The 26,016-nt window shown below is 44.9% G+C and overlaps 1 protein-coding gene across 2 annotated transcripts; it reads right to left on the bottom strand.

Moving 5' to 3' along the window:
* Positions 1-388: 388 nt before the first annotated feature.
* On the bottom strand, positions 389-25,745 carry has3 (hyaluronan synthase 3). 2 transcript variants are annotated; one of them, XR_016114989.1, is made up of 6 exons: positions 25,640-25,745; positions 7,510-7,603; positions 6,889-7,433; positions 3,770-3,871; positions 2,509-3,696; positions 389-586 (listed from the first exon to the last, which is right to left on the bottom strand). XR_016114989.1 is itself a non-coding variant. In XM_088996515.1 (5 exons), the coding sequence occupies exons 1-5, from the start codon at positions 25,646-25,648 to the stop codon at positions 2,767-2,769; spliced, it is 1,680 nt and encodes a 559-aa protein (XP_088852641.1). In that variant the 5' UTR covers positions 25,649-25,745; the 3' UTR covers positions 2,138-2,766. The 2 variants fall into 2 exon arrangements, 1 of the variants encoding a protein (XP_088852641.1); XM_088996515.1 differs by lacking the exon at positions 389-586 and having other exon boundaries at positions 2,138-3,696.
* Between the last annotated feature and the right edge of the window lie 271 nt (positions 25,746-26,016).

The raw sequence follows: 26,016 nt of genomic DNA, 5'->3' as shown, positions 1-26,016 counted from the left end.
CATTTCACATTTTCACATTATGAATTTCCCCCTTTCAATATGAGCTACAAGATCAACCTGCATGTCTAAAAAAAGTAGACGGTGACTCTTCCTTCATTCAGTGCAAATGAAGCAGCAATAGAGTTGTGGCCGTCACACCATGACATTATACCTGCTCATAATGCCACGGTGCTGAGAATCTGACAGTGCCTGGTTGAAAAGAACATCGCTGTACCTAACCTGGCTGGTATGGTATGTATTTTTCCCCTTTTTTCTCCAAGATCAAAGGGGTCACAAGGAGATGCATTTGGATAGCGTGGACATTGAAATTTCTGTGAAGACAAAGCTACGGAGGATGCTGGGAGAATTCTTCTAGAAGTACACAATGGCATAGAAGAGAAGGGTAGTAAAGTAATAGATTGCTAAGGAAAAATTCTTGTTTTGTCGTGTAGATGTAGGACAATACTGTATATCTTTTGTTACACTAGCACTGGATTTTATTTCTCAATATCTGTTCATCTTTCCAGACATTTACAATCCCGCTTGTCCTCATTTGTTGGCAGGTGAGTTGGAGCGTTGTGTTTTTTCTTGGTATTCCACTTTCGCTCTAAAATCAAAAAACATGGTTCTTAGTTTGAATACAGAACAAGGGAAGAATTGCTTGTTTGTCTATATGTATTGACGAGCACCAAGTCAAAGTCTGCTCTCTGCCTGTCTTTTAAAGTCAGTGTGACTCCCGACTAGTGGCATTAGTAAAAGATAGAAAAGCCCATCTACCAATTATACCTTTTTGCTCATTTGCTGAGGAAATCACCGAAATTATGAAGCACCTTGCATCCATTGTGACCAAGGCAAATATGGAAACATACAAATGTGAATGAATGGCAGTATTGTCTCAAAGGCAGATCATATTTTATTGACTGAGAAAACTGCCAGTGATTTTCTGAGATCATCATCGAACAGGACAGATCTGATACACTGAATTGCCTTTTTTTGGGTGACTAGAAAAAAAATGTGAAGCAGAAAAGATAAAGTTCCCAAATCACTCACAAGGAAATGTCTTTGGTCCTTATTTACAATCATAAATATTGTCTTCTACATTCACGGTAAGAGGTCAGGAGAACAATGCCCTTTGATACGTCTGTGTAAGCTCTCAGTCGTACAGGAGTGGTCCATTGATGAAAATGTTTCTTCAGCCGTCATCTGTACTTCTTTGAAGGTGTCGGACGTTTCGCTTCTTATCCAAGAAACTTCGTCAGCAAACTAAAGTCTTATTGGTAGTTTAGGCCCTATATGTACGTATATCCCTACTGTCCAGACATGGCGGTGGACTCTGCTATGATAGGTCCCTGCTCTCAGGTTGGGGGGAGCAGAGGACTACTCCCTGCCACTCCACTGATTGTTCCTATTGGTCTGACTGGCCCGAATGCCCCACTTCCACCGGTATCACCTCATCAGTATTCCTAATCCTATTTTGCCTAAGTAGGCTGTTGTACGAACGATCCAAATTGAACCTCACCCCACCAAACCGGTTTAATGAATGATTTAGTTGTTTTATGAAAATTGCTTCTTTTACTCACCTTTCAAACCATCTATGTTCTTTCGCTAAGATTTTAACCTCATTGTCGTCAAATGAGTGGTTGCTGGCTTTTAAGTGCATATGTACTGCCGATTGAGGCCCACTAGTATTATCCCTGCGATGTTGATAACGTTTTTTTTTTGAGAATTTGTTTAGTCTCCCCAATGTAGTGCTCTTTACAATTTTCATTCTTACAATGTATTGAATAAACTACATTACTTTGTTCTTCATTTCGCAGCCTATCTTTTGGATGCACTAATTTCTGCCTTAAAGTGTATATCGGTTTGAAATAAGTAGGAATTTTGTGTTGCCAAAGGACTCTTTGTAGTTTTTCATTTTTTTGTAGTTGTAGTCTTTGTAGTCTTTGTAGTTGCTCATGATAATGAACACAAATTGTAAATGCAAAATAAGAGATATTTGTTGAAAGAGTTGAAAACAAAAGCTAGCCCCCAATGGTGTTTTGTGTGATATATTGTTTGGAATCAATTTGGATACACATCATACAACTATTATTATTATTATTATTATTATTATTATTATTATTATTATTATTATTATTATTATTATTATTGCTCCAACTATTTTACACAATTGTAAAACATGATTCATCCTGATACCTGTCAGGACGAGCATATTCAGCATGACAGGGAATCTTTTCGTGTGGTTGTTTCCTCAAAATGAACAAATCATGAAATTCAAATGGAAATAATGACTGTTTAGAGTCAGGGTCGTTGGTCACTTCAGTTGACCAACCAATCAAATCAGTAATTTTTTTATATTATATTTTGCTGGTTTAGGCTCTAAATACTGTAGTTTTATGTATCATTTATATGGAGTCACAACATTTAAATTAAAGAAACCTGCTTTCCTGCACTTATTTTGATTTGGATAAACTCAATGCATCACGATGACCCTTCCGGACCACTTGTGGTTGCGCAGCGAACCCGTACCCATGGACGACGTGATGTTCAAATAAAGTGTATGAACACTGGGTCACTCCTTTCCGTGCAAGCGGTGTCATGCTTCACGGATGCAGTCATCTCGCAAGTTTTCTCCTGACTGGATATCCACCTCGCTGCTTGGATTTCACATGCCCGTCCCTTTTAGCACCGGTAGTATAGACATGACTGTGCAGTTGCTCCGGCAGTTCACAAAGGCGTGCGGATACAGCAGTTGATCCTCATGTTGTTGACCTTCTTCAAGCGGTATTATGCTTCGGCATACGGCAGGTGAAACTGACCCTCCCGTTTGTTGCAGCGCTTGGCAACAATTGCAAGGTAAAGCACTAGCAGAATGAGCCAGTAGCAGGCATAGAGTATTGTTCCTGCTATTAACAAAACCTTTTCAGACTCATTCAATGGCTGCAGTGTTTCACAGTAAATCGTATACACCACGCCCCCAAGCAACACCGTCGTCCACACAGTCACAGGGACGGCACCGATCAGGTTGACCACGATCTTTCTGCGGCCTGAAGTTCCCCACCCTGCTTTGTTGATTGTTAATAAGGCAAATATTTTGGCGGGGAGTAAGCTGGACATGTAGAGCAGAGAATAGAGCGACATGAAAATCATGACCAAGCTACCCCGCAAGAAACAGGCGTAGGTGGCCTTCAACATTCCAACCAGCTGGACGGTCAACAAGAAGAGCAAGATGTTCCACAGTCTTCCACGGTAGAAGAGATGGATGACCGTGGCGACCAAGAAGAACGGGAAGAACCCAGTGACCACAGATTCATAGGTCATCCAGAGGCTGTGCTTATGAAACCACAAAGCGTTATAGAGCCACTCCCTGAAGTAAGACTTACTCCAGCGAGTCTGCTGATTGAGCCAACGCAGGTACTGAGTTGGTGTTTCAGTCTGACACTGCGATCGGGCTGTATATTTTGTCTTGTAACCGAAGCTGAGCACTCGGTTGGTGAGGTGACGGTCGTCGCCGAAGCTGCACTTGGAGCCGAGGAAGGTTTGATGGTACCAGGCTTCCAGGAAGCGCTGGAGAAGGCAATTCCTGTACATCCCCAGAGGACCGCTGATACACTGGACACATCCAAAGTATGACTGACAAGCACGCTCAATGTTGAAGGCCATCCAGTAACGGACGCTGCTGAGGAATGAGATCCAGGAGTCATACTTGTTCAGGATCTGACAAATAGGAAAGAACTGTTCATATATTTCCGGGAGATATTTTGGGGGTGAACTCTGGCCGAAGTTCTACCTGTACATCTCCCCCAACTCCTCCTACAGCCGCGTCAGCTTCTAAGATCTTCAACATCTCAATGGTACATGCTGGGTCCAGAACTGTGTCAGAATCACACACCTGGAAAAGACACAGCAAGCATACCCGAGTGACCGTACCGCTTGGTCTGTTGCCCAAAATTTCATGGATCATGACTGTATCCTTTCGGCAGAGAACAAAGGATGGACTTGTCAAAAAGTTGCCATTTGGAAGTTGTTCGCCAGGGGATGCCAGCCATCAATTTTCAATACGACCCTGGAACCACCCTGGTATATACAATGGGGGAAATTTACAAAATGCATTGTAGTTAGAATAAATATGCAAATCTTCTTCTGGAGTAAATGTTTTTTGTTACTTTTTTCATGAAACGATTTTGTATTTGTGACTAAAAGTTTTTTTCTGTTTTTTTTCTTTCTGTGACTGCGTGTCTCAACAAAAGTAGAGATTTGGATTATACATGTTTAGTGCTTTGTTTCCCACCACTCAGGGTTCATAAAAGAAATATGCATGTGTCATAATGATTATAAAATCACATAAAGCTGTTTGTTATACAGTCAGTTGTTTTGCTGTTTGTTGACATTCACATTGTAAGTTTGTTTCTGACCAGCAAAAATATTTTTGGAAAAAAAGCAACCTACTAATTTTTCCACGCTAAGATAAATCAAAAATGACTGTTTTTTCTTTTTAATGATAATGTTTCAAGGGTACCATCAACTAAGTCCCTTTACTTGCTGTTAACCAAGAAAGCGTATAAAAGCAAGCAGATTTAAAAGCTTAAAAGATTAAAAGCAACCAACCTAAAACAAAGTATTATTACACAATTGTCACTTCCGGGTGGAGTGAACGCTGGCGCAGCCAGCCACTGCTCACCCGCAGAAAAATGTAACCTGTGACTGTAAAGTATCCTTGAGAGTTTTGAAAGGCGCTTATAAATGAAATGAATTATTATTATTATGGGTGTCATCGTAACCATGGCACGGGCTGAAAGCTATCCCACCAGAGTAAACTGGACTGGTAGCCAGTCACTCACAACATCCCCGTCAGAGAAGAATTTACAGGACGGGGTTGCTAGAGAAACAATCTGAGTGTGTTTGGTTATTCCACAAATAAAGGGTTTGTATATTTCCAAAAGTACAAAAATATTATCTAATAACAGTTCAGCATGTTCACATTTCTTTTTTACATGAACAAGGTTGGTGATTTTGCTCTCTCTCATCATCCTGCTCTGTTGTATATTGTGAAGCCTTCAGATCTCCAGTTGAGCTGTTACATCAGATTTTTGTGCTTTCAAGATGTGCTGGTGTGCTTCTCGGTTTCACAAAAAAAACATGTCCTATTTATTAATTTGATTATTTGTGTATTCATGATTTTATTTTGGTGTTTATTTAATGTTATTTTATTTATCTGTTTAGTGGTGTTTATTTATTAGTTTAATCGTTTATTTATTAGTTTATTTGTTCATTTTTTAACAAGCTGTTGTCATGTTGGCAGGTATCATGCCACATGATACCTTTCATTTCATGCCATCTTCAGTTTAATGCTAACATGGGCAATAATTAGGATCTATGCAACGTGGCTGTGTTGAAACCCATCAAACAACATACATTATATTTGAAGACAAATTGTGCAGCAACACATATAGCAGACAATATATGAATTAGCCACATTCATATACAGTGGTACCTCGGTTCTCGAACAAATCGAACACATCACTGATCGAACAAATCGGTGTTCGAACAAAATATTTGAGATATTCTTGCTTCGGCATTCGAACATCAATCGATGTTAGAACGCCAATACGACGCGTGAGTGCGTACGCGAGGGTGGGGAGCTGAGCGGCGCACGGGTGTATGCTCTCTCCGTGACCAACTGTTGTCGCATGCGGGCGTGAGGGCGTGAGGGCGTGAGGGAGTGCGGGCGTGCAACGTTTGCATTGTGTTTCCTGCTTAACACTACGAGGACTCCACTTTTTCAGCGGCTTTCAAAACTCTGAAGTACACTTTTGAGTCAGGGTGTAGTCCGAAGCAGGCTTCTGATTGGCCGCCGGTGCTGAGTATACAAATTGCCAAACGAACGTTCGAAGACGCAAAAAATTATGACACATAATGTTCGTTAAATCCTCTTGCAAATTGCCAAACGTTCTGTGTATTTTCAAAGTATCCCTGTTGCAACACACCCGATTCAATTGATCAGTTTTAATGTCAGGCTTCCGCAGAGCTTGCTGATGATAGGATCATTTGAATCAGGTGTGTTGCAACAGGGAGACTTGGACAACTGTTATCGTATTTTATTCTACCACTGATCACTTTAGTTCAACTTGATACTTGGCATGTTGTCTCACAGTTGTTCCTGAGAGGTATCACTTGCATTAAGAAATGCTTTTCCATACTTATTTGTTATGTCCTTGTTTATGATGATATTAATGCAGCGTATTCCACCAGACATACTTGGCCAATAAAGATGATTCTGGTTCTGATATGCAGGACAGCGACGCTCCAGGACAAGTTAGACATCTCTGCTTTATAGGAAGGAAAGATTTCAGAATCCCATTTGAGTTGCAATGGGATTGGCTTCTGAATCCCGGCTTGAAGCTAAGTGTGAAGTGGCCTGAGCGTGAACAGTTATTTATAACGCTCCACGGTGACCAACAGACGCCCACCAGAATGATCAGTCCAAATTCAAGTATGCATTGATTTGGATGTTGCTGTTTAATGGTGGCTCGGAACAGATGAACGGCATTTCTATTCGTCTCAATGGGAATCAGATGATGATTGGGATGGACAATTTGAGAGTGTTCTGATATGCGAACATAGTCAAAAAATTTGAATCTAAAGTGAATATTGTACATGAAACAACATGAGCTGATAGCCCCTTCCAATGAATTGATAAGCATCCCATCTTTGAAATTCAGGCTCATATTATACATATATAATAATAATAATAATAATAATAATAATAATAATAATAATAATAATAATAATAATAATAATAATACATTTAATTTCTAAGCGCCTTTCAAAACTCTCAAGGACACTTTACAGTCACAGGATATTTTTTTATATACATGTATAAGGCTTTTATTGGTGAGCGGTTCTTACCTGCACATAATCCACAGTGTCCCCCAATGATTTAAAGGCCGTGTACATCACTTCCCTCTTCCCTCCCCACTCCTGCATGATACAGGAAAAGCGACAACCTCTGACCAGCCGAGTGACTCGTAACGCCTCCTCCACATGAACTGTGCTCCCCCCTCCGACAGCCCCTCCTTCGCTCCCATCGCTGTGGTAATTTCCTTTCCACACCATGGTGCCCGCCTGATCAACCCCTCCCATCACCTCCTGGAAAATGTCCATCATGTAACGGTCTTCCGGTCGGTTCCCATCCACCACCAGCACTACTTTTAGTCCTGGGAAAGAAATGCGCCTGATACTGCGTAGACACTTCCTTAAGTAGTCCGGGTCCTCCTGGTAGGCAGCGATGCAGAGGGCAACAGAGCGGCGGAGATGCTGAGGATGGGTGGGGATCTTCATGCGACGATGCTCCAGAAAGGCAAAAAGGCTCTGGAGGAGAAGGTGGAGAGAGAGGAAGGCACCATAGAGGCCAAAGGAGAGGTGGTGCTGCTCAGTTTGGATGAACTTGTAACCTGTTTAGCGTCAGAGCAAAGTGAAGTCAGATCCATTATGTCATTGAAAATCAAAGAAGCCGACCGACAAGCTAACCTGTGATATAGGCCAGCAGGATGGTGAAGAGGACCACTGCTGCAAAAAGGGTGGTGACCACGATGTTCACCGCATTCCTGCAGCGGGAGGTCATCTGGGGAGGGGGTGAGGTGCATCACACAATATGGCCAAGGTTAGCATAAGAAAGCAAATGGAGCGCAGGAGAAGATGGAAAATAAGAATGATGAATGTAGGAAAACTCTTCAGTGGAGCAGGGGTGTCAAACTCAAATTCACAGAGGGCCAACATTAAAAAAAGAACATTGTTGAGGGCCAGACCATTTTTGTTATTAATTTATGTTTGTATCTTTAAGATACAGTAAACTACCGTATTAACATCCTAAAAATATTACACTTGAATTTTAAAATAAATTAAAACAACAAAATTAAAATAATACTATCCATTTTAGTTTTTTTCACTGTTCATTTACTCTGATGATGCACATGGGTCCAAGCCAGATACTTGGCATCGCTTTTTACATGCAAATTCATCAATTTCTTAAGTCAGGCTCTGGAGTCTAGCCGCTAGACGGATCCAATGTGGTGTTTTGTTCATCTTCATTAAAGAAAACGGTTGCTCGCACATATATGTGCTCCCAAACATAGAAAGCATTTGCGCAGCTTGGGCACGGAGTTCGGGCAGCGTGTCAGGGAGGTAAGGTGGAAGTTGCGCAGCACAGACAGTCATATTTTTACTTGAGCGTGTCATGACACTGCAACTCAATGAGCTCCAGTTGTAGATTGCTTGGTGCGTTATTCACAATGAACGTAAAGGGGTTGCTAAAAAGTTCAAATCTACATTTTTAGGCTTCAATGTAAGCAAATCGCCGACACTTCAACCCCGGAGTATCGCCAATGCCGCGGCATTTTCAGCAATCAAAACAGACAGAAAAGTGCTGCCGCAATAGCGGGACGATTGCCACACATGGAAGCTGCTACACATCGAGCCTGCTCCATTTCTCTTCCATTTGTGTTTTTAAGACACAAACGAAAAGCGTCGCGGACGGCAATGCCCCTAAAGAGTTTGATGTTTCTCTTTATTTGTAAGTAGGTTCGTTGTCAGATCTCCCAGGCAGGTGACGCGCAGAGCTTGATTGTGGCGTGGAGTCGAGCAAGTCGTGCTGTGAAACTCTGTGTGATGCTGAGCAGGTCTCTGCGAGCTGTGTGTCTGTCTGGGTCTGAGTCCGAGATGAGTCTGATTCTCTCTGTCTCGCGACAGCTCCTTTTATACCATTTTCAAGCGTGTGATATGCGTCAGGGTGTGACGCACATCAAGGAGATCAAGGGCTTGAAAGACATCCAAGCTGCGGTGCGCACCGGTGACGCCACCGGGCTCCCCTCCTGGATCTGAAGGCGACGCAGGAAAAAAAACGAGCTGGACGCACTCAGAAGAGCCGGTAGGAGGTGAGACGTTCTGGGAAGTGCACACGTCTGCCGCTCCGGGTCGTTCAGCTACACGGAGAGGCCAGGCACGAAGAAGGTCGATCACCGGACATGGGGGGTGTTGTTGGTGGTGTGGCCGACGTCGGTGTTCGGGACCACGGCAACGTGTGCTCTATGACTGCCGGTTTGAGTCGGTCGATGGAGACTGTATCCTCGCGGTCGTTGATTTGAATCCGGAACGTCTTCTCACTGCGGAAGAGGACGGGATACGGGCCATCGTAAGGGGGCTGGAGGGGCTTACACACCCGATCACACCGCATGAAGGCATGCGTACATGTTAGGAGTGCGGGATCCACGTGCGTCGGCTGGTACGATGTTCGCGGCGGCCAGGGCCACAGACCCAGCGCAAACTGCCGGAGGCGGGTGAGCAGATCATTGATGTCAACAGTCGTAGGGTTCGGTCGGGTTTAGCAGCTCACCAGGCAGGCGTAAACTGGTGCCGTACACCAGCTCCGCTGGAGTCGAGTTGATGTTGGGCTTTAGCGTGGAGCGGATGCCCAGCAACACCAGAGGCAGGTTATCCACCCAGTGTTCGGCATTGTCGGCAGACATCAGGGAGGCCTTCAGTTGGCGATGGAGGCCATGCCACCATGCCGTTCGCAGCTGGGTGGTAGGCAGTCGTCCGGTTTCGTTCACATCCCAGAAAATGGCACAGCTTGCCAAATAGTGCAGACTCGAACTGGGCTCCACGATCGGTGGTGATGGTCTTCGGTGATCCAAAGCGGGCGACCCAATGTTCGAGGAAGGCACCGACAACAGCTTCGGACCTGCAGTCGGACAAGGGAAGGGCTTCGCACCATCGGGTGAAGCGGTCAACGCAAGTCAACAAGTACCGAAAGCCACGGAAGGGAGGGGGGGGGGTCCGACAAGATCTATGTGGACGTGACTGAACCGGGCGTCCGGCGTGTCAAAAATCCCCATGGGTGACCTTGTATGGCGCTGGACCTTTGAGCGTTGGCATCGTAGACAGCCGCGCACCCAGTCTCGCACGTCTCTTTGCAGTCCCTTCCAGGAAAACCTTTTCGCCAGCATCTTGGTCGTGCCACGAATTCCAGGATGAGAGAGACTGTGCAGAGAGTCGAACACCTTTCGCCGGAAGGAGTCGGGAACCAGTGGTCAAGGGACGCTGTCGGACTGGGCTGCTGCCATCTCATCGTAGTCAAGACCGTCAGGAAACTGGATCGCGTTGATCTCAATTCGAGAAAGGGCATCTGCGACCTTGTTCTTAGCCCCCTGGACGTGGCGAAACTCAAGGTCAAATTGCGAGAGGTAGTCCAAGTGGCGAACTTCTCGCTCCAGGTACTTCGTCGATGCCGAGGGGATGGCGGAGAGGAGTGGCTTGTGGTCGGTATAGATGATGACACGTCCACCCTCGATGAAGTGCCGGAAGTGCTTCACGCTGAGGTAGACACCAAGAAGTTCCCGGCCAAAGGTGGAGTATCGGCGTTCGGCCGGCTGGAGGGCCTTGGAGAAGAAGGCGATGGGTCGAGAGTCACCATTGAGGCCGTCATGGAGAACCGCACCGATTGCAACCGTGGAGGCGTCAACCATGAGAGACAACTGACCATCGGGACTTGGGTGAGCTAGGAGTGTTGCATCGGCAACGAGATCCTTCAGCCGTTGAAAAGCCTCCAATTGCTCGGAGGAGAGGTCAACGGGAACATGCTTCTTCTTGTTGCCAGTCAGCGAGTTTAGTAACAGGGCAACCTCGGCACAGTTCGGGATGGAGCGTCGGTAGAAGTTTACCATCCCGAGGAATCATTGTAATTGAGTTACCGGTCTCGGGTGTGGGAAAGTCACGGATGGCCTGCACCTTGCCGGGTAGAGGGCATACTCCTTTGTCATCGACTAGGTGGCCAAGGAACTTGATCTTGGGTTGGCCAAAAACGCACTTGTCGGAGTTGACGACCAGGCCGTGCTCGTCCAGACGCTTGAAGACTGTTTCCAGGTGCTGCAGGTGCTCGTCTTGGGAGTTGCTGGCGATGAGGATGTCATCGATGTAGGCATAGCAGAAGTCAAGACCGCGCAGGACAGAGTCGATGAATCGTTGAAAAGTCTGAGCGGCGTTCCAAAGGCCAAATGGCATGCGAAGGAACTCAAACAAGCCAAATGGGGTGGTAACGGCCGTCTTCAAAACATCCTCTTTCGCGACAGGAATCTAGTGGTAGGCTCTTACCAGATCGATGGTGGAGAACACTGTTTGTCCGTGGAGGAAGGACACACAGTCGTGGGTGTGAGGAAGAGGGCAGCGGTCAGGAACTGTGACGAAATTCAGCGCTCGGTAGTCACCGCAGGGACCTCAGACGCCTGTCTTCGCCTTGGGGACCATGTGCAGCGGGGAGGCCCATTTGCTGTCCGATGGACGGATAATATCAAGCTGAAGCATGTGGTTGAATTCGGCTTCAGCAATCCGTTGTTTTGCCGGGGCAAGGCGGCGAAAACGTTGAAACTTCGCGGGACCAGTGGTCACAATGTGGTGAACAACGTCGGGGGCAGGTAGGGTCATCCGGCTGGGGTTGGTCAGGTCGGGGAATCGTCGAAGGAGCGTGCAAAATGGAGAAGATGAAGGAGATGGTACATGCGAGAGATGAAGAAGCGCAGGGTTGGCCGTCCTACCGTGCACGGACAGGCCGGTCGTCTCATCAGTCAACCTCTTCCTGCGGATGTTGACGGACAGGTCAAACTTGTGCCTGCACAAGTTTGACCTGTTCGCGCCAAGGATGGGGTGAGGAACATCGGCAATGGTGAAGATAAAAGGGAAGGAGCGACGTAGGCCCAAGTCGAGGTTGAGAAACCGTTGGCCATACGTCTTGATGGTGGTGGGGTTGGCAGCTTGCAAGGACACTCCAGCGTCCGGCGCTCTGTAGGAGAAGGTGGCAGAACGCTGATGTCAGCAGCCGAGTCCACCATGAATCGTCTCCTTGATGTGTGGTCGCGGACATAAAAGATGTGGCTGGTTGTGGAGGCGCCAGGCAAGTGGATCGTCGCTGCATCGTTTGGCCCGGTTGCCCCAATATTGGTGGTACCAGCACAGGTCGGGGTCCGCGCTGGATGGGTTCCGGTTGCGGCTTGGGCTGCACTCTCGAATGGGGCGGCGTCCGCGACTACGGCGGCGTTCTCGACTGTGGCTGCGTTCCCGGACTTCGGTTCGCAGGGCACGCATTTCGTCGACGAGCAGTTGGAGAGCATCAGTTGAGGGCCCTGGCGTCGGAGAGCGCTACATGGCAGATACGGTAGGCTGCCCCGCGTACGCCTCCGCAACTTTGTCGGCGAGGGCGGCCAATTCCTGCAAGGTTGGGTAGTGTGGTTCCCAGGACTGCTTGGATCATCAGGAGAAGCTTCTCTATGAAGACATGCCGCAGGAAACTCTGGTCCTTGAGGCTGTTGCCCGCCACCGTCTTGAGGCGTTGCAGGAGCTGGGAGGGCCGGCTGTCCCCAAGCTCGACGTCATGCCTCCTGCGTACCTCTGATGTTCCGTGAGGGTGGTCTGCTTCAGGATTTCCTGTTTCAGGGCAGAGTAAGGATTTTCAGCCGGAGGATCGAAAATGACTCGGCGCACACGACCAGCCAGCTCCGGAGTGAGGGCAGCGACCGCATAGTGGAATTTGGTGGTTCCTGGGTGATGCCACGGTTGACGAATTGGGAGTCAACCACTTGGAACCAGAGCTCCATGTCATTGTGCCGGGGGGGGGAGTTTGAGGGAGACGGCGGAAATAATCTGGTCTCTTTCCATTAGGAGAGTTGATTGAGCTAAGGAGGAGTAGAGAAAAAAAATCCTCCTGGCTGGCTCGCCAATAAAGAGTTTGATGTTTCTCTTTATTTGTAAGTAGGTTCGTTGTCAGATCTCCCAGGCAGGTGACGCGCAGAGCTTGATCGTGGCGTGGAGTCGAGCAAGTCGTGCTGTGAAACTCTGTGCGATGCTGAGCAGGTCTCTGCGAGTGTGTGTCTGTCTGGGTCTGAGTCCGAGATGAGTCTGATTCTCTCTGTCTCGCGACAGCTCCTTTTATACCATTTTCAAGTGTGTGATATGCGTCAGGGTGCGACGCACATCAAGGAGATCAAGGGCTTGAAAGACATCCAAGCTGCGGTGCGCACCGGTGACGCCACACCCCTTCTACCGCCTCGCCGCAGCTAAACTGAGCTTCCTGCTCCACATCTCGAACTCCCGCCCCCAGCACTGGCTGCTCTCCTATTGGCCGCGCATAGATGTTGTCACAGCGTTTTGACGCTCAAATTAAAAATGTTTTAAATCGGGCGTCAAGAGGTCAAACACCATCCTTACGCGACGCTGACTTACATACACAATGAATGGCTGCGCTGACGCTACCCAGAACTTGACCGTTCAATGTGTAGGCACCTTTAGCGGAACATGCGCTCTATCACGGGTCGGCAGGCCAGATGTAATACATATTTAAAATCATCTTGTGGACCAAATATAATTGTAGTGCGGGCCAAAATTTTGACATGGAAAACAAATGGCAAGAAATAAAAGGAGATTGGCCAGCTGGGTGTAGAAAAGGAACTTAAATGTCTCAATATGAAAAACACGACTCAGTGTTGATTTACACCAGGGGTGTTTAAGTATTTTTTTTTGCCGCGGGCCATATTGTAGTTATGGTTTACTCTCGAGGGCTGTTATGAATTTGGGCAAGCCATTAGAATGCTTAATCCACTCCACATATTACATATAGAGCGCAATGAATTTGGGCAAGCCATTAGAATGCTTAATCCCCTCCACATATTACATATAGAGCGCACAACAAATTAATGAATAACTAGTTTTCAAATCTGAAGTCAAGAATAATGACTGATATTGTGGTTTACATCCAAAAATATGAAATTTTGGTTAGGATTTTAGCAAGCATCATGGAATTTCATAAATTCGATTTACTTTCGCGGGCCGAAAACAAAATGATGTGGCGGGCTGGATTTGGCCCCCGGGCCTTGACTTTGACACTTATGCTGTAAAGTAAGTTTGGTTCAAGTACAGAGCTGGAGCTCAAATGATCATTGTGGGAATCATATATACATGTGTGTGTATGTATATATATTGTAGTTATGGTTTCCTCTCGAGGGCCGTTATGAATTTGAAGAAGCCATTAGAATGTTTAATCCCCTTCACATATTACATATAGAGCACACAACAAATTAATGAATAACTAGTTTTCAAATCTGAAGTGAAGAATAATGACTGATATTGTCGTTTACATCCGAAAACATGACATTTTGGTTAGCATTTTAGCAAGCATCATGGAATTTCATAAATTCGATTTACTTTCGCGGGCCGAAAACAAAATGATGTGGCGGGCTGGATTTGGCCCCCGGGCCTTGACTTTGACACTTATGCTGTAGAGTAAGTTTGGTTCAAGTACAGAGCTGGAGCTCAAATGATCATTGTGGGAATCATATATACATGTGTGTGTATGTATATATATTGTAGTTATGGTTTCCTCTCGAGGGCCGTTATGAATTTGAAGAAGCCATTAGAATGTTTAATCCCCTTCACATATTACATATAGAGCACACAACAAATTAATGAATAACTAGTTTTCAAATCTGAAGTGAAGAATAATGACTGATATTGTGGTTTACATCCAAAAACATGACATTTTGGTTAGCATTTTAGCAAGCATCATGGAATTTAACAAGTTTGATATGCTTTCACGGGCCGAAAAAAATGATGTGGCGGGCCACTTTGGCCTTGACTTTGACACCTGTGATGAGAAGGTTTCTTCAGCCGTCATCTGTACAATTTTGAAGGTTTCGGACGTTTCGCCTCCTATCCAAGAGGCTTCGTCAGCGAACTAAAGCCTGACTGGTCGTATCGGCCTTATTTATATATCCCTAAAGTCCAGGCATGGCGGCTCCGAAACCTTCAAAATTGTACAGATGACGGCTGAAGAAACCTTCTCATCGATGGACCACTCCTGTATGACTGAGAGCTTACACAGACGTTTTGACACCTGTGATTTACACTTTTTCAGTTGAACACTTTATTTTTCCTGAACACAGAGCAAGACTTCTCATGGAATGGTTTTGGAAAGTTCTGGGAACCGAATTAAAATGTTCTTCCCCTTTGACTCTCACAGTCAGTCTTTTGACATCACCGGTGCATAAGTGAGTTTTTCGACACTTGGAAAAGTGTCAATAGCTGACCCAACTGCCATGTCGTGTTTTTTTCATCAGTTGAAAACACATCAACATTAGTCCTTGACATCATGAACAGTGCAAAAGACATGTCACATGAAAATACAAATAAAATGGTCAAGGTCGATTTCAATTGCTCTTATCGGACTACTCAGTCTTCTTGTATTCGGAGAGCACACTGAGGAACAGGTTCTTCGCCTACATTGAGTGCTCTTTAATATTCGTATACTTTTCCACATTGGATGTTCAACTAAGTTACATGAAGACTGTTACTATTTGTGCTATAGTTGTGGGATTACTTACTATGTTGCAAAAACACACTACTATCTCTCTCTCTCTATCTTTATCTTATATATATATATATATATATATATATATATATATATATATATATATATATTGTGATATCATGAGAGGCTGGCTCTCAGTGGGACAGGACAAGAAGTGCAATGGACAACAGGTTTGGATACAAACAAAGGTTTTAATCAAAGGTTTTCAGGGGGGATTCACAAGCAACAAAGGTTTGAATAGTGTCTCTTCCAATACTTAAATCAAAATAAAGTCTCTTCTGAGGTAAAACTGAAGACGGAGTTCTTTACAAGAGTCTCTAGGCCTCACCCCTCTTGACGTCCTCGTCATGTAGCCTAGCCACCTTAGCTAGGTTCAAATCCAGTGTCCAGTCGTGTGGTCCCAACTGGCAATGAGTTCCACGCAGCAATCAACTTCTCCACAGAGCACAGCAATCGAGCTTGTCTTTCCCCAAACTGCACACTCAGAGGCTCTCTGCCTTAAGAGCCCTGCTTTCCAATCAAGTCCTGATCAGCCGCAGGTGTGTGGGTTTAATTGCTGCCTTCCACCAGGTGGGGCCAAGACTCTCTCTGGGTGGAGCCATCTTAGGGGGATGTATTTGCCCTCCAGGACACAGCCTCTCGTGACATCACACCCCCCCCCTTGAGACCGACGTCCTCGGCGGGGTGAAGGATGCGAAACAGGCCATGAAGGCCTCCCTTCGGGAGAGGGCATCCGCATTGCCTTGGCGCTTGCCAGCCCTGTGGACAACAGAGAAGTTAAAGGCCTGCAGGCTCAAGAACCATCGGGTTACTCTGCTGTTGGTCTCCTTGTTCCTGGCCATCCACTGGAGAGGAGCATGATCAGAGACCACCGTGAAGCGTCTTCCCAGGAGATAGAAGCGCAATGACTCCAGCGCCCAAGTAATGGAAAGGCACTCCTTCTCCACGGTGGAATAATTCTTTTCCCTGGGCAACAGCTTCCTGCTAAGGTACAGGATGAGATGTTCCTCTCTTCCATGTACTTGCGAGAGTACCGCCCCCAGACCAACTTCCGATGCATCCGCTTGCACCATGAAGTCCTTGCTGAAGTCTGGTGCCACCAGGATCGGACTGGAACATAGCGCCCGTTTTAGATTGGCGAAGGCCATTTCGGCCTCTGGGCTCCATTTCACCAATCGGGAGTGTTTTGTGGTCGTCAATTCTGTCATGGGGGCTGCTATAGTAGCAAAGTCAGCGATAAAGCGTCTATAGTAGCCAGCCATGCCTAAGAACGATCTCACCTGCTTCTTGGTAAGAGGTTGGGGCCAATCTTGTATAGCCCGTAGTTTTGCTTCTTGAGGCTTCACCAGCCCCCGTCCTATAGTGTAGCCCAGGTAGTTGGTCTCGCCAAATGCCAACCTGCACTTTTTTGGGTTTGCTGTGAGACCTGCTTTTCTGATGGAGTCAATCACAGCTTGCACTCGGGGTAAGTGACTCTCCCAGTCGGGACTCTGTATGACGACATCATCTAAGTATGCTGCTGCGTACCTCTTGTGGGGGGTGAGAATCCGGTCCATTAGGCGCTGAAACATGGCGGGTGCTCCATGGAGACCAAACGGGAGCCTGGTGTATTGGTAGAGCCCCTCAGGTGTGGCGAAGGCTGTCTTCTCCTTTGATGCCGGGGTCAGGGGCACCTGCCAATAACCCTTTGTGAGGTCGAGTGTGGTGATGAAGCGTGCCTGTCCCAGGGAGTCAATAAGGTCATCAACACGAGGCATCGGGTACGCATCAAATTCAGACACCTCATTCAACTTCCGATAGTCATTGCAGAATCGTATTGACCCATCTGGCTTGGGAACCAACACGATCGGACTTGCCCAGGCACTTTGGGACTCCTCAATTATTCCAAGTTCCAGCATCTTCCGTATCTCCTCTTGAATGGCTGCCTTACGGGCCTCCGGCACCCGGTATGGACGTTGGTGGACCGTTTTTCCAGGTGTGGTGCGTATGTCGTGTTGCACCACGTCCGTGTGTCCAGGTATGGAGGAGAAGACGTCTTGGTTACGCTCAACCAATTCGAGGGTCATTTGGCGTTGGTGTGGGGACAAATTTGGACCCGTCTGGACGTCTTCTCTGGCCGGTTCCTTCGCCTTGCTGGGGGGTAGGCAACTAAACAGCGCCTCTCTGGCATGCCATTTCTTTAGGAGGTTAGCGTGATAAATCTGCTCAGGTTTCCTCTTACCAGGTTGCCTCACCTTGTAGTTCACCTCCCCCACGCGTTCGATGACCTCAAAGGGCCCCTGCCAGGATGCCAGGAACTTGCACTCCACGGTTGGTACCAAGACCAGCACTCGGTCCCCTGGCTTGAACTCTCGAGGCTGGGCAGGTCTATTGTAGGAGGCTTGCTGCTGTCGTTGGGCCGCTTCCATGTGTTCTCGCACTATGGGGTAAATGGCCTTCATCCTTTCCCGCATGTCCCCCACATGCTCGATGAGGGTACGTTGTCGGCACGGCTACTCTTCCCAAGCCTCTTTGGCGATATCCAGCAGTCCCCGGGGCCTGTAAGAGTACAACAACTCAAAGGGTGAGAAACCGGTAGAAGACTGTGGTACCTCCCTCACGGCAAACAGCAAGTATGGGAGCAGTTGATCCCAGTTCCGGCCATCTTCTTTGATAACTTTCCTCATCATGGCCTTGAGTGTTTTGTTGAATCGCTCTACCAATCCATCTGTCTGTGGGTGGTAGATGGAGGTTCTCAGCTGCTTGACCTTGAGCAGGGCACACAGGTCCTTCATGACCTTGGACATAAAGGGGGTTCCCTGGTCGGTCAGTATTTCCTTTGGGATCCCTACCCGGCTGGCGAGAACAAACAGTTCCTTTGCGATTTGCTTTGTGGTAGCCTTTCTGAGGGGGACAGCTTCTGGGAACCGGGTGGCATAATCCATCATTACTAAAATATACTGGTGTCCCCTCGCACTTTTTGGTAGGGGTCCGACTATGTCCAGCCCAAGCCTCTGAAAAGGGGTCTCAATGATGGGTAAGGGAATTAGCGGGTTTCTGTATGTGGGTGGCTGTTGCTTCAAATGTATGCAGGTACGCCTCAATATCATCCGTCACCCCCATCTTGGCTAAAACGTCCCCCGCCTTCACCCGGGCGGCCATTTGTTTTTGCAAGAGCAATTCCTCTGCCTTCAGTTCATTGACTCTCCTTTGCTCCTCCAGGAGAGCCAAATTGGCCTGATATTGGGCTTCCTGACTTGCAAGCAGGGTTGAGTCTCTAGGCCTCACCCCTCTTGACGTCCTCCTCATTTAGCCTAGCCACCTTAGCAAGGTCCAAATCCAGTGTCCTGTCGTGTGGTCCCAACTGGCAATGAGTTCCACGCAGCAATCAACTTCTTCACAGAGCACAGCAATCGAGCTTGTCTTTCCCCAAGCTCCACACGCAGAGGCTCTCTGCCTTAAGAGCCTTGCCTGCCAATCCCGCCCTGATCAGCTGCAGGTGTGTGGTTTTAATTGCTGCCTTCCACCAGATGGGGCCAAGACTCTCTCTGGGTGGAGCCATCTTAGGGGGATGTATTTGCCCTCCAGGACACAGCCTCTCGTGATATCACAATATATATATATACAGTAAAGTCTCGTTATATCGATATCGGATATATCGATAGTCCCGGTTATATCGATACTATTTCTATGCACGCGCGGAGAAAATTACATGCAAACAGGGTCGGATATATCGATAGTCCCGGTTATATCGATATTTTTTTCGGACTCCCTTGAATATCGATATAACGAGACTTTACTGTATATATATATATATATATATATATATATATATATATATATATATATATATATATATATATATATATATATATATATATATATATATATATATATTCAGACTGACTGCCACTATATTTTATCATTTCAACATAAAATGTAAATCTGATCCATCAATTTCTCTCTGTGTGAAGATTCAGCAAAATGATGAGAGAGGTCACAAGTTTGAAACCTAACGTGTATGAAAATAAAAATATAATTGTAATTGTTTGTTGGAGACATGCCAGTTTGATTTTATTGAGCAGTGACCATTTTGGATGTGTATAGACTGGGCCCGGGGAGTCAAATGCTTCCTATCAGTGTTGTGTCTTCCATCTCCCTCCATCCTGCCCCTCCCCATACCGTCCCTTAGTCAGTCATCCAGCAGACACTCCTAAAACTCTCCACACAAAAATACAGCAAGATCTTGTGCAAATCGTATTGCTATGTTAACTCCTTTCAAAATGGAAAGCAATAGGTAGCCTCGTCTACTTCTAGGGGCCAAAAGTCAAAGTCAAAGTGAGCTTTATTGTCAAATATGCTAATATGCATGACATTCATTCATGCATTCATTCTCCCCCTTCATATCACATTCTCACGAGGCTATCCTGGAGCCTCTGTTGACAGGAAGGTGTACATAGTCGATTAAAGGTCAGACTGGGTGTGGCTGTTGCTCAGGACCAATGTACCTGGAGGTACAATACTCTCCTTTCATGTACCCCCTCCATACATTTCCTCCCAACCAGCCGTCATCAAAACTTCTCCACCAGAAGGCAGGAGACATCGCGTGATAGATACATCATTATGTTCAAATCTGGGTAGCCCACATAAATATATGTACAGTTTGTTAAGTGGACTTTCGATTTGCTTTAACCCACAAATTCCAATGTGCTTGTTTATCTAATTTAATATATCCAGTATGGTGAGAATAAAATACTCTGACGTAGCCAGCCCAACATGGTGATGGTAAAATGGAAGAAACTCTATGTTCTGGCTCTTTAGGCAAAGTTAAATGCAGCCTCTTGCAATCCCACTTTTCTGCTGTGATTCAGAGTGTGACTGTTTAAATTAATGTCAACAGTAAACCATGCTGATGGGACTCGAATGTGTGAATGATGGCTAAGCATTGTGTACACCACGAATCGACAACTTTCAATGCTGGAAGGGGCTACTATTTTTCATTAGTGCCACTGCGGGGTGACACTGAATTACATCCATTGTACCCAGACAAAATTAGTGCTGTCAGATGATCAAAATATGTGTGACCAATTAATTGGGGTCTGTAATTAAATAATCTAATTAACCTTTTTTTTTTAATCTCATCAAAAAATGACTGCGAGAACCCCTATTTTCATTTTAATTCATTACATTATTGAGGCAGATCAAAACATAAAAGAAACTGTTGCATTCTAACTTGTTTTATTATTATTTTTCAATAGACTTGTACAGATGCAGTCCCAGCCATAGCCCTGCGATTGGCTGGCAACCGGTTCAGGGTGTGCCCCGCTTACTGCCTGAAGAGAGTTGGGATAGCCCCCCCCCAACACACACAACCCTCGTGAGGATATAGCGGTCAGGACAATGAATGAATAAACGATTGTTTTTGTAAATCTTCAAAGAATCACAAAATAATAAACAAAACAGAACACCACACTTCGAGACTGCTGAGGTTAACATCAAAAACAATTTTTTTCAAAACATTTTTTTTCCTGAGAAATTCAAATACAGTAAAGTCTCGTTATATCGATATCGGTTATATCGATAATACCGCTTATTACGATATTATTTTCGTTTCCCTTGCACATTTCTAGTCTTTTTATGTATAATTAGTACCGTTTAGTACGATACCCGGTTGTTACGATAATCCGGTTATTACGGTGCTCCTTTTCATCCCCCGCCGGCCATTTTTGTTGTTTACATCGATATATCCGTCGCTCCATTGGTCAACTTGGTCACGTGTCTTGTTACGTGAGCCGCCATCGGTCGCGCCATTGGTCGACTTGGTCACATGAGCCGCCATCGGTCGCGCTATTGGTCGACTTGGCCGTGTGACTTTGTCACGTGACACGCCATCGGTCGCGCCATTGGTCAACTTGGTCACGTGTCTTGGTTACGTGTCACGCCATCAGTCGCGCCATTGGTCGACTTGGTCAGGTGACTTGGTTACGTGCCCAGCACTCGTGTAGCAGAGCCATTTTCATTTTCAGACGCTAGCTCGTGTGTAGCAGACGAGATTGAAGTGTTTGTGTTCAAAGGTAAAAATGGGAAGCAGAAGAAGATTGATGACTTTTTTAAATTGTATACATAATACAGTAAGATGTAAGCGTTGCAGTTTCCCTGTTGTGTTATGTACATGCCCACTGTACTGTATATGAATGCAATCGTTTTTTGCAACAATGTTTCTTGTTTTGTCTGCTGAAGCGCGATGATTTTGAAAATTATTAACATTCCATACTGTGTATTAAAGGACAGCCGATGTCACTTTTTATTCAAATGCAAATAAAAATGACTTCACGCCAAGACGTCTTGCATTGCTTGTGAATCCAAACAATGGCTTCAGATTCGGATAATATGCTTTCTTGTTACACATCCAGTTATGAATATGTTTCAAATACACTGTAGTTCTGAAGATTAAAGCATACATGTTTACAATCATTAAAGAATTATATGTGCCATTTTGAGGCAACATTGGGGGAACAAAAAGGGGAGCTAATGGCCAGCTCCGTTTCTTATATGGCGCTTGGCTGCCCTCTTTTGGCGGCTTTTGTTTAATGCAGTTCGGCGCAGGATCGGATATATCGATAGTCCCGGTTATATCGATATTTTTTCGGACTCCCTTGAGTATCGATATAACGAGACTTTACTGTACTTAACACTGAACATGCTTCAAATAATAAACAATAAATAAGTAGAACCCTTAAAGGACAACCGACGTCTCCGGACGAATTGTGTAGCTCCATGTAAGGAATTTATCAGCCTGTGGAAATGGGCTGATTCATTCCTCACGGGAGCTCGGTGACCATTTTCTGCGTCTTTTTGGGTGAGACATTTCCCCCCCAATGTTGCCTCAAAATGGCACGGAATAAATTCTTTAATCGATTGCAAACAGGTATGCTTTCCTCTTCAGAACTATTTGAATCATATTCGTAACTGGATGTGTAACAAGAAAGCATATTCTCCGAATCTGAAGCCATTGTTTTTATTCTCCAGCAATGCAAGACGTCTTGGCGTGACGTCACGAACTGAAGGCGGGACTTTCTGAAAATGCCCAATTCGCAGCTCAATTTTTTGCAGATTTTGGACACTTTAAATCATTTTTATTGGTGTTTTGCATTTGAATAAAAATATCATACTGCGTATTTTGGGTATTTCAGATGCTATAAAACGTTTTTCTGATGTCAGTTAGGAAACAAAAACGTGACGTTGGTTGTCCTTTAAATCACATTGCTGTAAATTACTATCTCAAAAATAACACTGTTCATTAGATAAAAGTGCAGAAATAAACATCAATGACTCCAAGTATAGTCTCGAGAGGGCACCTCAACTATGCCTCGTCCGTGGGCTGATCTTGAGTTTAGTTTGTCGAGGAGCTTTACTTTGGCGAAATTGCTTTCGGTGCTAACATTAGCTGCGGCTGCACTCGCTACTGCACGGTGCTTTGCATTGATGTGGGAGGCTAAATTTGAGATGCTTCGTTGCGAAGCAAACTCCTTCCAAATTAGGCACAACACTACTTTTATTAATTGTGTCGTGTGGGTGTTTTAGGAATGTAAAATTTCCATTTATTGGGCTGAAAACTCTCAAAGGCTCACCGCTGCTTTATAAACCCGCCAAACTCCAATGAGAGCCTATGAGCCGTGGCTAAACAAGCCTGACACAATGGCACCCAATCAATGCCGGCTTCATGCTGTGACTGACAGTTGTTACCTCATCCTCTAACAGCTCTAACACAGGAAACCAACACATAAAAAGGGCTGTTAGAAAAAGGCAACTAACCGACAGAAACAATAAAAGCAGAGATTACAAAAAAAATAATTAACCTTTGTCATCGCGATTGAAAACGGCGGAAAGGGTAATTAATTAATCGCAACTCACGCGGTAATTTGACACCTCTATACAAAATTCCACCAGGTCATTTTAAATATGGAAGAAATGTGGAAGTGAAATGTGTTATGCAGTGGATACTACTTGTTTGGGACAAAAAAAGACCCCACCACAGGCTAGTGTTACGCCGAAGAGGACACAAAAGAAAAGTTACGGTCGAGCAGAAGGAGATCATCGAAAAACACGAACGAGGTGTGCGTTGGTGGGACTTAACGTCCCAGTAACAGTATGCTAAATCGACCATTGCTACGTGTGGCTAAGGGTGTTCTGTGTTGTCTAAGCAACGGTCTCAGGCAATAGAAGAGGTTGAAAAACCTCCGTTCATTTGGATTAAAGAAAATTGCATTTTCTGTGTAGCTCTCTCTCTTGTTTCTATTTATAATTGTATTTTATTTATTGCATTGTATTTGTGATAATATTTTATTTATTATCGTACCTGTGCTTGTCTGTGACTGTAAAGTGTCCTTGAGAGCTTTGAAAGGCACTTAAAATGTATTATTATTATTATTATTATTATTATTATTGTGAGTGAGGGTATTATCGCCGAGAAAGCATGGCAACACTCGGATATCATCAAGAGGCAACTAAATCAACGACCATGAATGACTTTATTATACAGTACAGTTTATTTCTTTAATTACAATACAATAGCACATTTATTATACATACAATAAGGTATATTTTGTGTAGTTTTAAGGCTTATTTAGTAGAAAATTATGTTTATGGGGACCTGGAAACAGACTATTCTCATTTTTAATGGTTTCCTATGGGAAATTAATGTGTGGAAGACACTTTTCGCTTTACACACTTTCTGGGAACCAATTGAGTTCGTAAGCTGAGGTATCGCTGTATATCATAGTATTTCAAGATATTAAACTTTTCATAACTCGTATGCATTTTTTTTCACAGAAACTTAAACTGTTAATATTACTTAGGTACTTCCTAAAATTGTGGTAAAAGGCAGTCCAAGACCCACTGTGAATTTTTCGAAGACACAGCTGCCGTTTCAATGTGTGGTCATATTCTAACTGATAACGTTAGAGTGGCTCCCTGCTTTTCACAGAGGATAGGAAGCGAGTCAGCCCGCAAATAAAGAAAATCCAGGTAGATAACCCCCCACTCCCTTCATAAAAAAAAAATAAAAATTAATAAACACTACTGATATATATACTGTACCTTTATCCTCTCTTTTTAAATTGTTATACATTAAAATAAACTTGACTTACAATATTTTTAAATGTATGACAATACAATACATATTGATTTATATCGCAATTTAACAACTGCTGAAGCTGCAACAAAGCGCTTAACATGAACAAGTATCATGTACAAGAAATAACAACATAGTGTAGAGTAGTAATGAGCAAGTAATGTCAATGCAAGATACCTAAGGTAACAGTTGTCAGCTCGTGTGCAGATGCAAAACATTTTTTGAAAAATTATTTATTTTTTATTTTTATCCCTGTGTCAGTTAACCTTCAACTTGTTTGTTTTCATTTCCAGGGTGTCCGAGTAGTTTTTGCCTACGTGTGTTTCAGTGTTTTTTTATGTCATTTGTATAAATGCCCATATTTGCGTTACAGTATGCACTGTTAAGTCCCCACAGCACATATTTAATTAACAGCTGCAGCGTTCATTACCGTTCAAGTCTGACACTTCCGATGACACCAATAGTTCATAAAATAAAGATGAATGTCTGACAGTGTCAAACACAACTGAACATTCTTCCAAAACGCATATAAGATCAGCGTTTGTTGGAGAAGTAGGATACCCCCCACTCCTCAATTCATTTTAATGGTTGTCAAATATCCTTGGATTTTTACCATTTGCAACCAATGATGCCCATGAATCACAGTGGTCGAATGTATTGACAAATCAGTTGCACCTTAACAAGCAAACTCACTCATATGTACACACACTCACACAAACACGCACACGCAAGCACGCACACACACACGCACGCACGCACACACACACACACACACACACACACCAAAAAATAAATATAAAAACAATTTCTCTACCTGACATCGGCCCCACAAACATGAACACACTCAGCTCTTTGTCTTCCAACTCAACTTAAATGTCGCTTCCTTGAGCTTTTAAAAACTTTTCCATTTAGGGTTGCTCCCTCTGAACATGTTTGCACATGGATGAATACTCTCATTCATCCTTCTTTACAACGAACCCTCCCAATTGAAATCACCTAATTATTAATTTGAGCGCACTGTCAAAATACTAAACTAACATTTGTTAAAAAATCTTTTCTCCTCCCCCAATGGGAATGAATTTACATTCTAAGGACACACTGCTGTCTCCTTGTTGTAGGAAATGGAATAACTTGCTTACCTTTCTCATCCAGTTGACCTTCCGTCTTTGCCTCCCCCCACCCCAAAGATCTGTCCTCCCGCTCCGTGCGTTCAGCTGGGACGTTCTCTCCTTCCCTTAGCACAGCACTCTCCTTGTTCCGTCCCCCACCCTCCACCAGTTCACACTACATCTTTATTCCAGTGCGCTTGCTTCATTCGCCAGATCCCCAAAATACAGCCGGCAGCTTAAACCACTGCGAGACCACTTCTGTGAGACAGCCCCCCCAGCCCCCAACCACCTAGCCTCCTGCTCCTCCTCCACCACCCTGCCCCCGTTCGGTTTCCCAGGACGCTTTTTTGATGAAGCCCTTGAAGACTGGATGCGATCACTCCAGTTCTCCGATCTTCTCCTAGGTC

Source organism: Hippocampus bargibanti, linkage group LG05 (assembly GCF_051943395.1).
Source record: "Hippocampus bargibanti isolate YZ-2025 linkage group LG05, ASM5194339v1, whole genome shotgun sequence".
Classification (NCBI taxonomy): Eukaryota; Metazoa; Chordata; class Actinopteri; order Syngnathiformes; family Syngnathidae; genus Hippocampus; species Hippocampus bargibanti.
The sequence above is the reverse complement of the archived record's forward strand: the minus strand, read 5'-3'. Positions and strand labels throughout refer to the sequence as shown.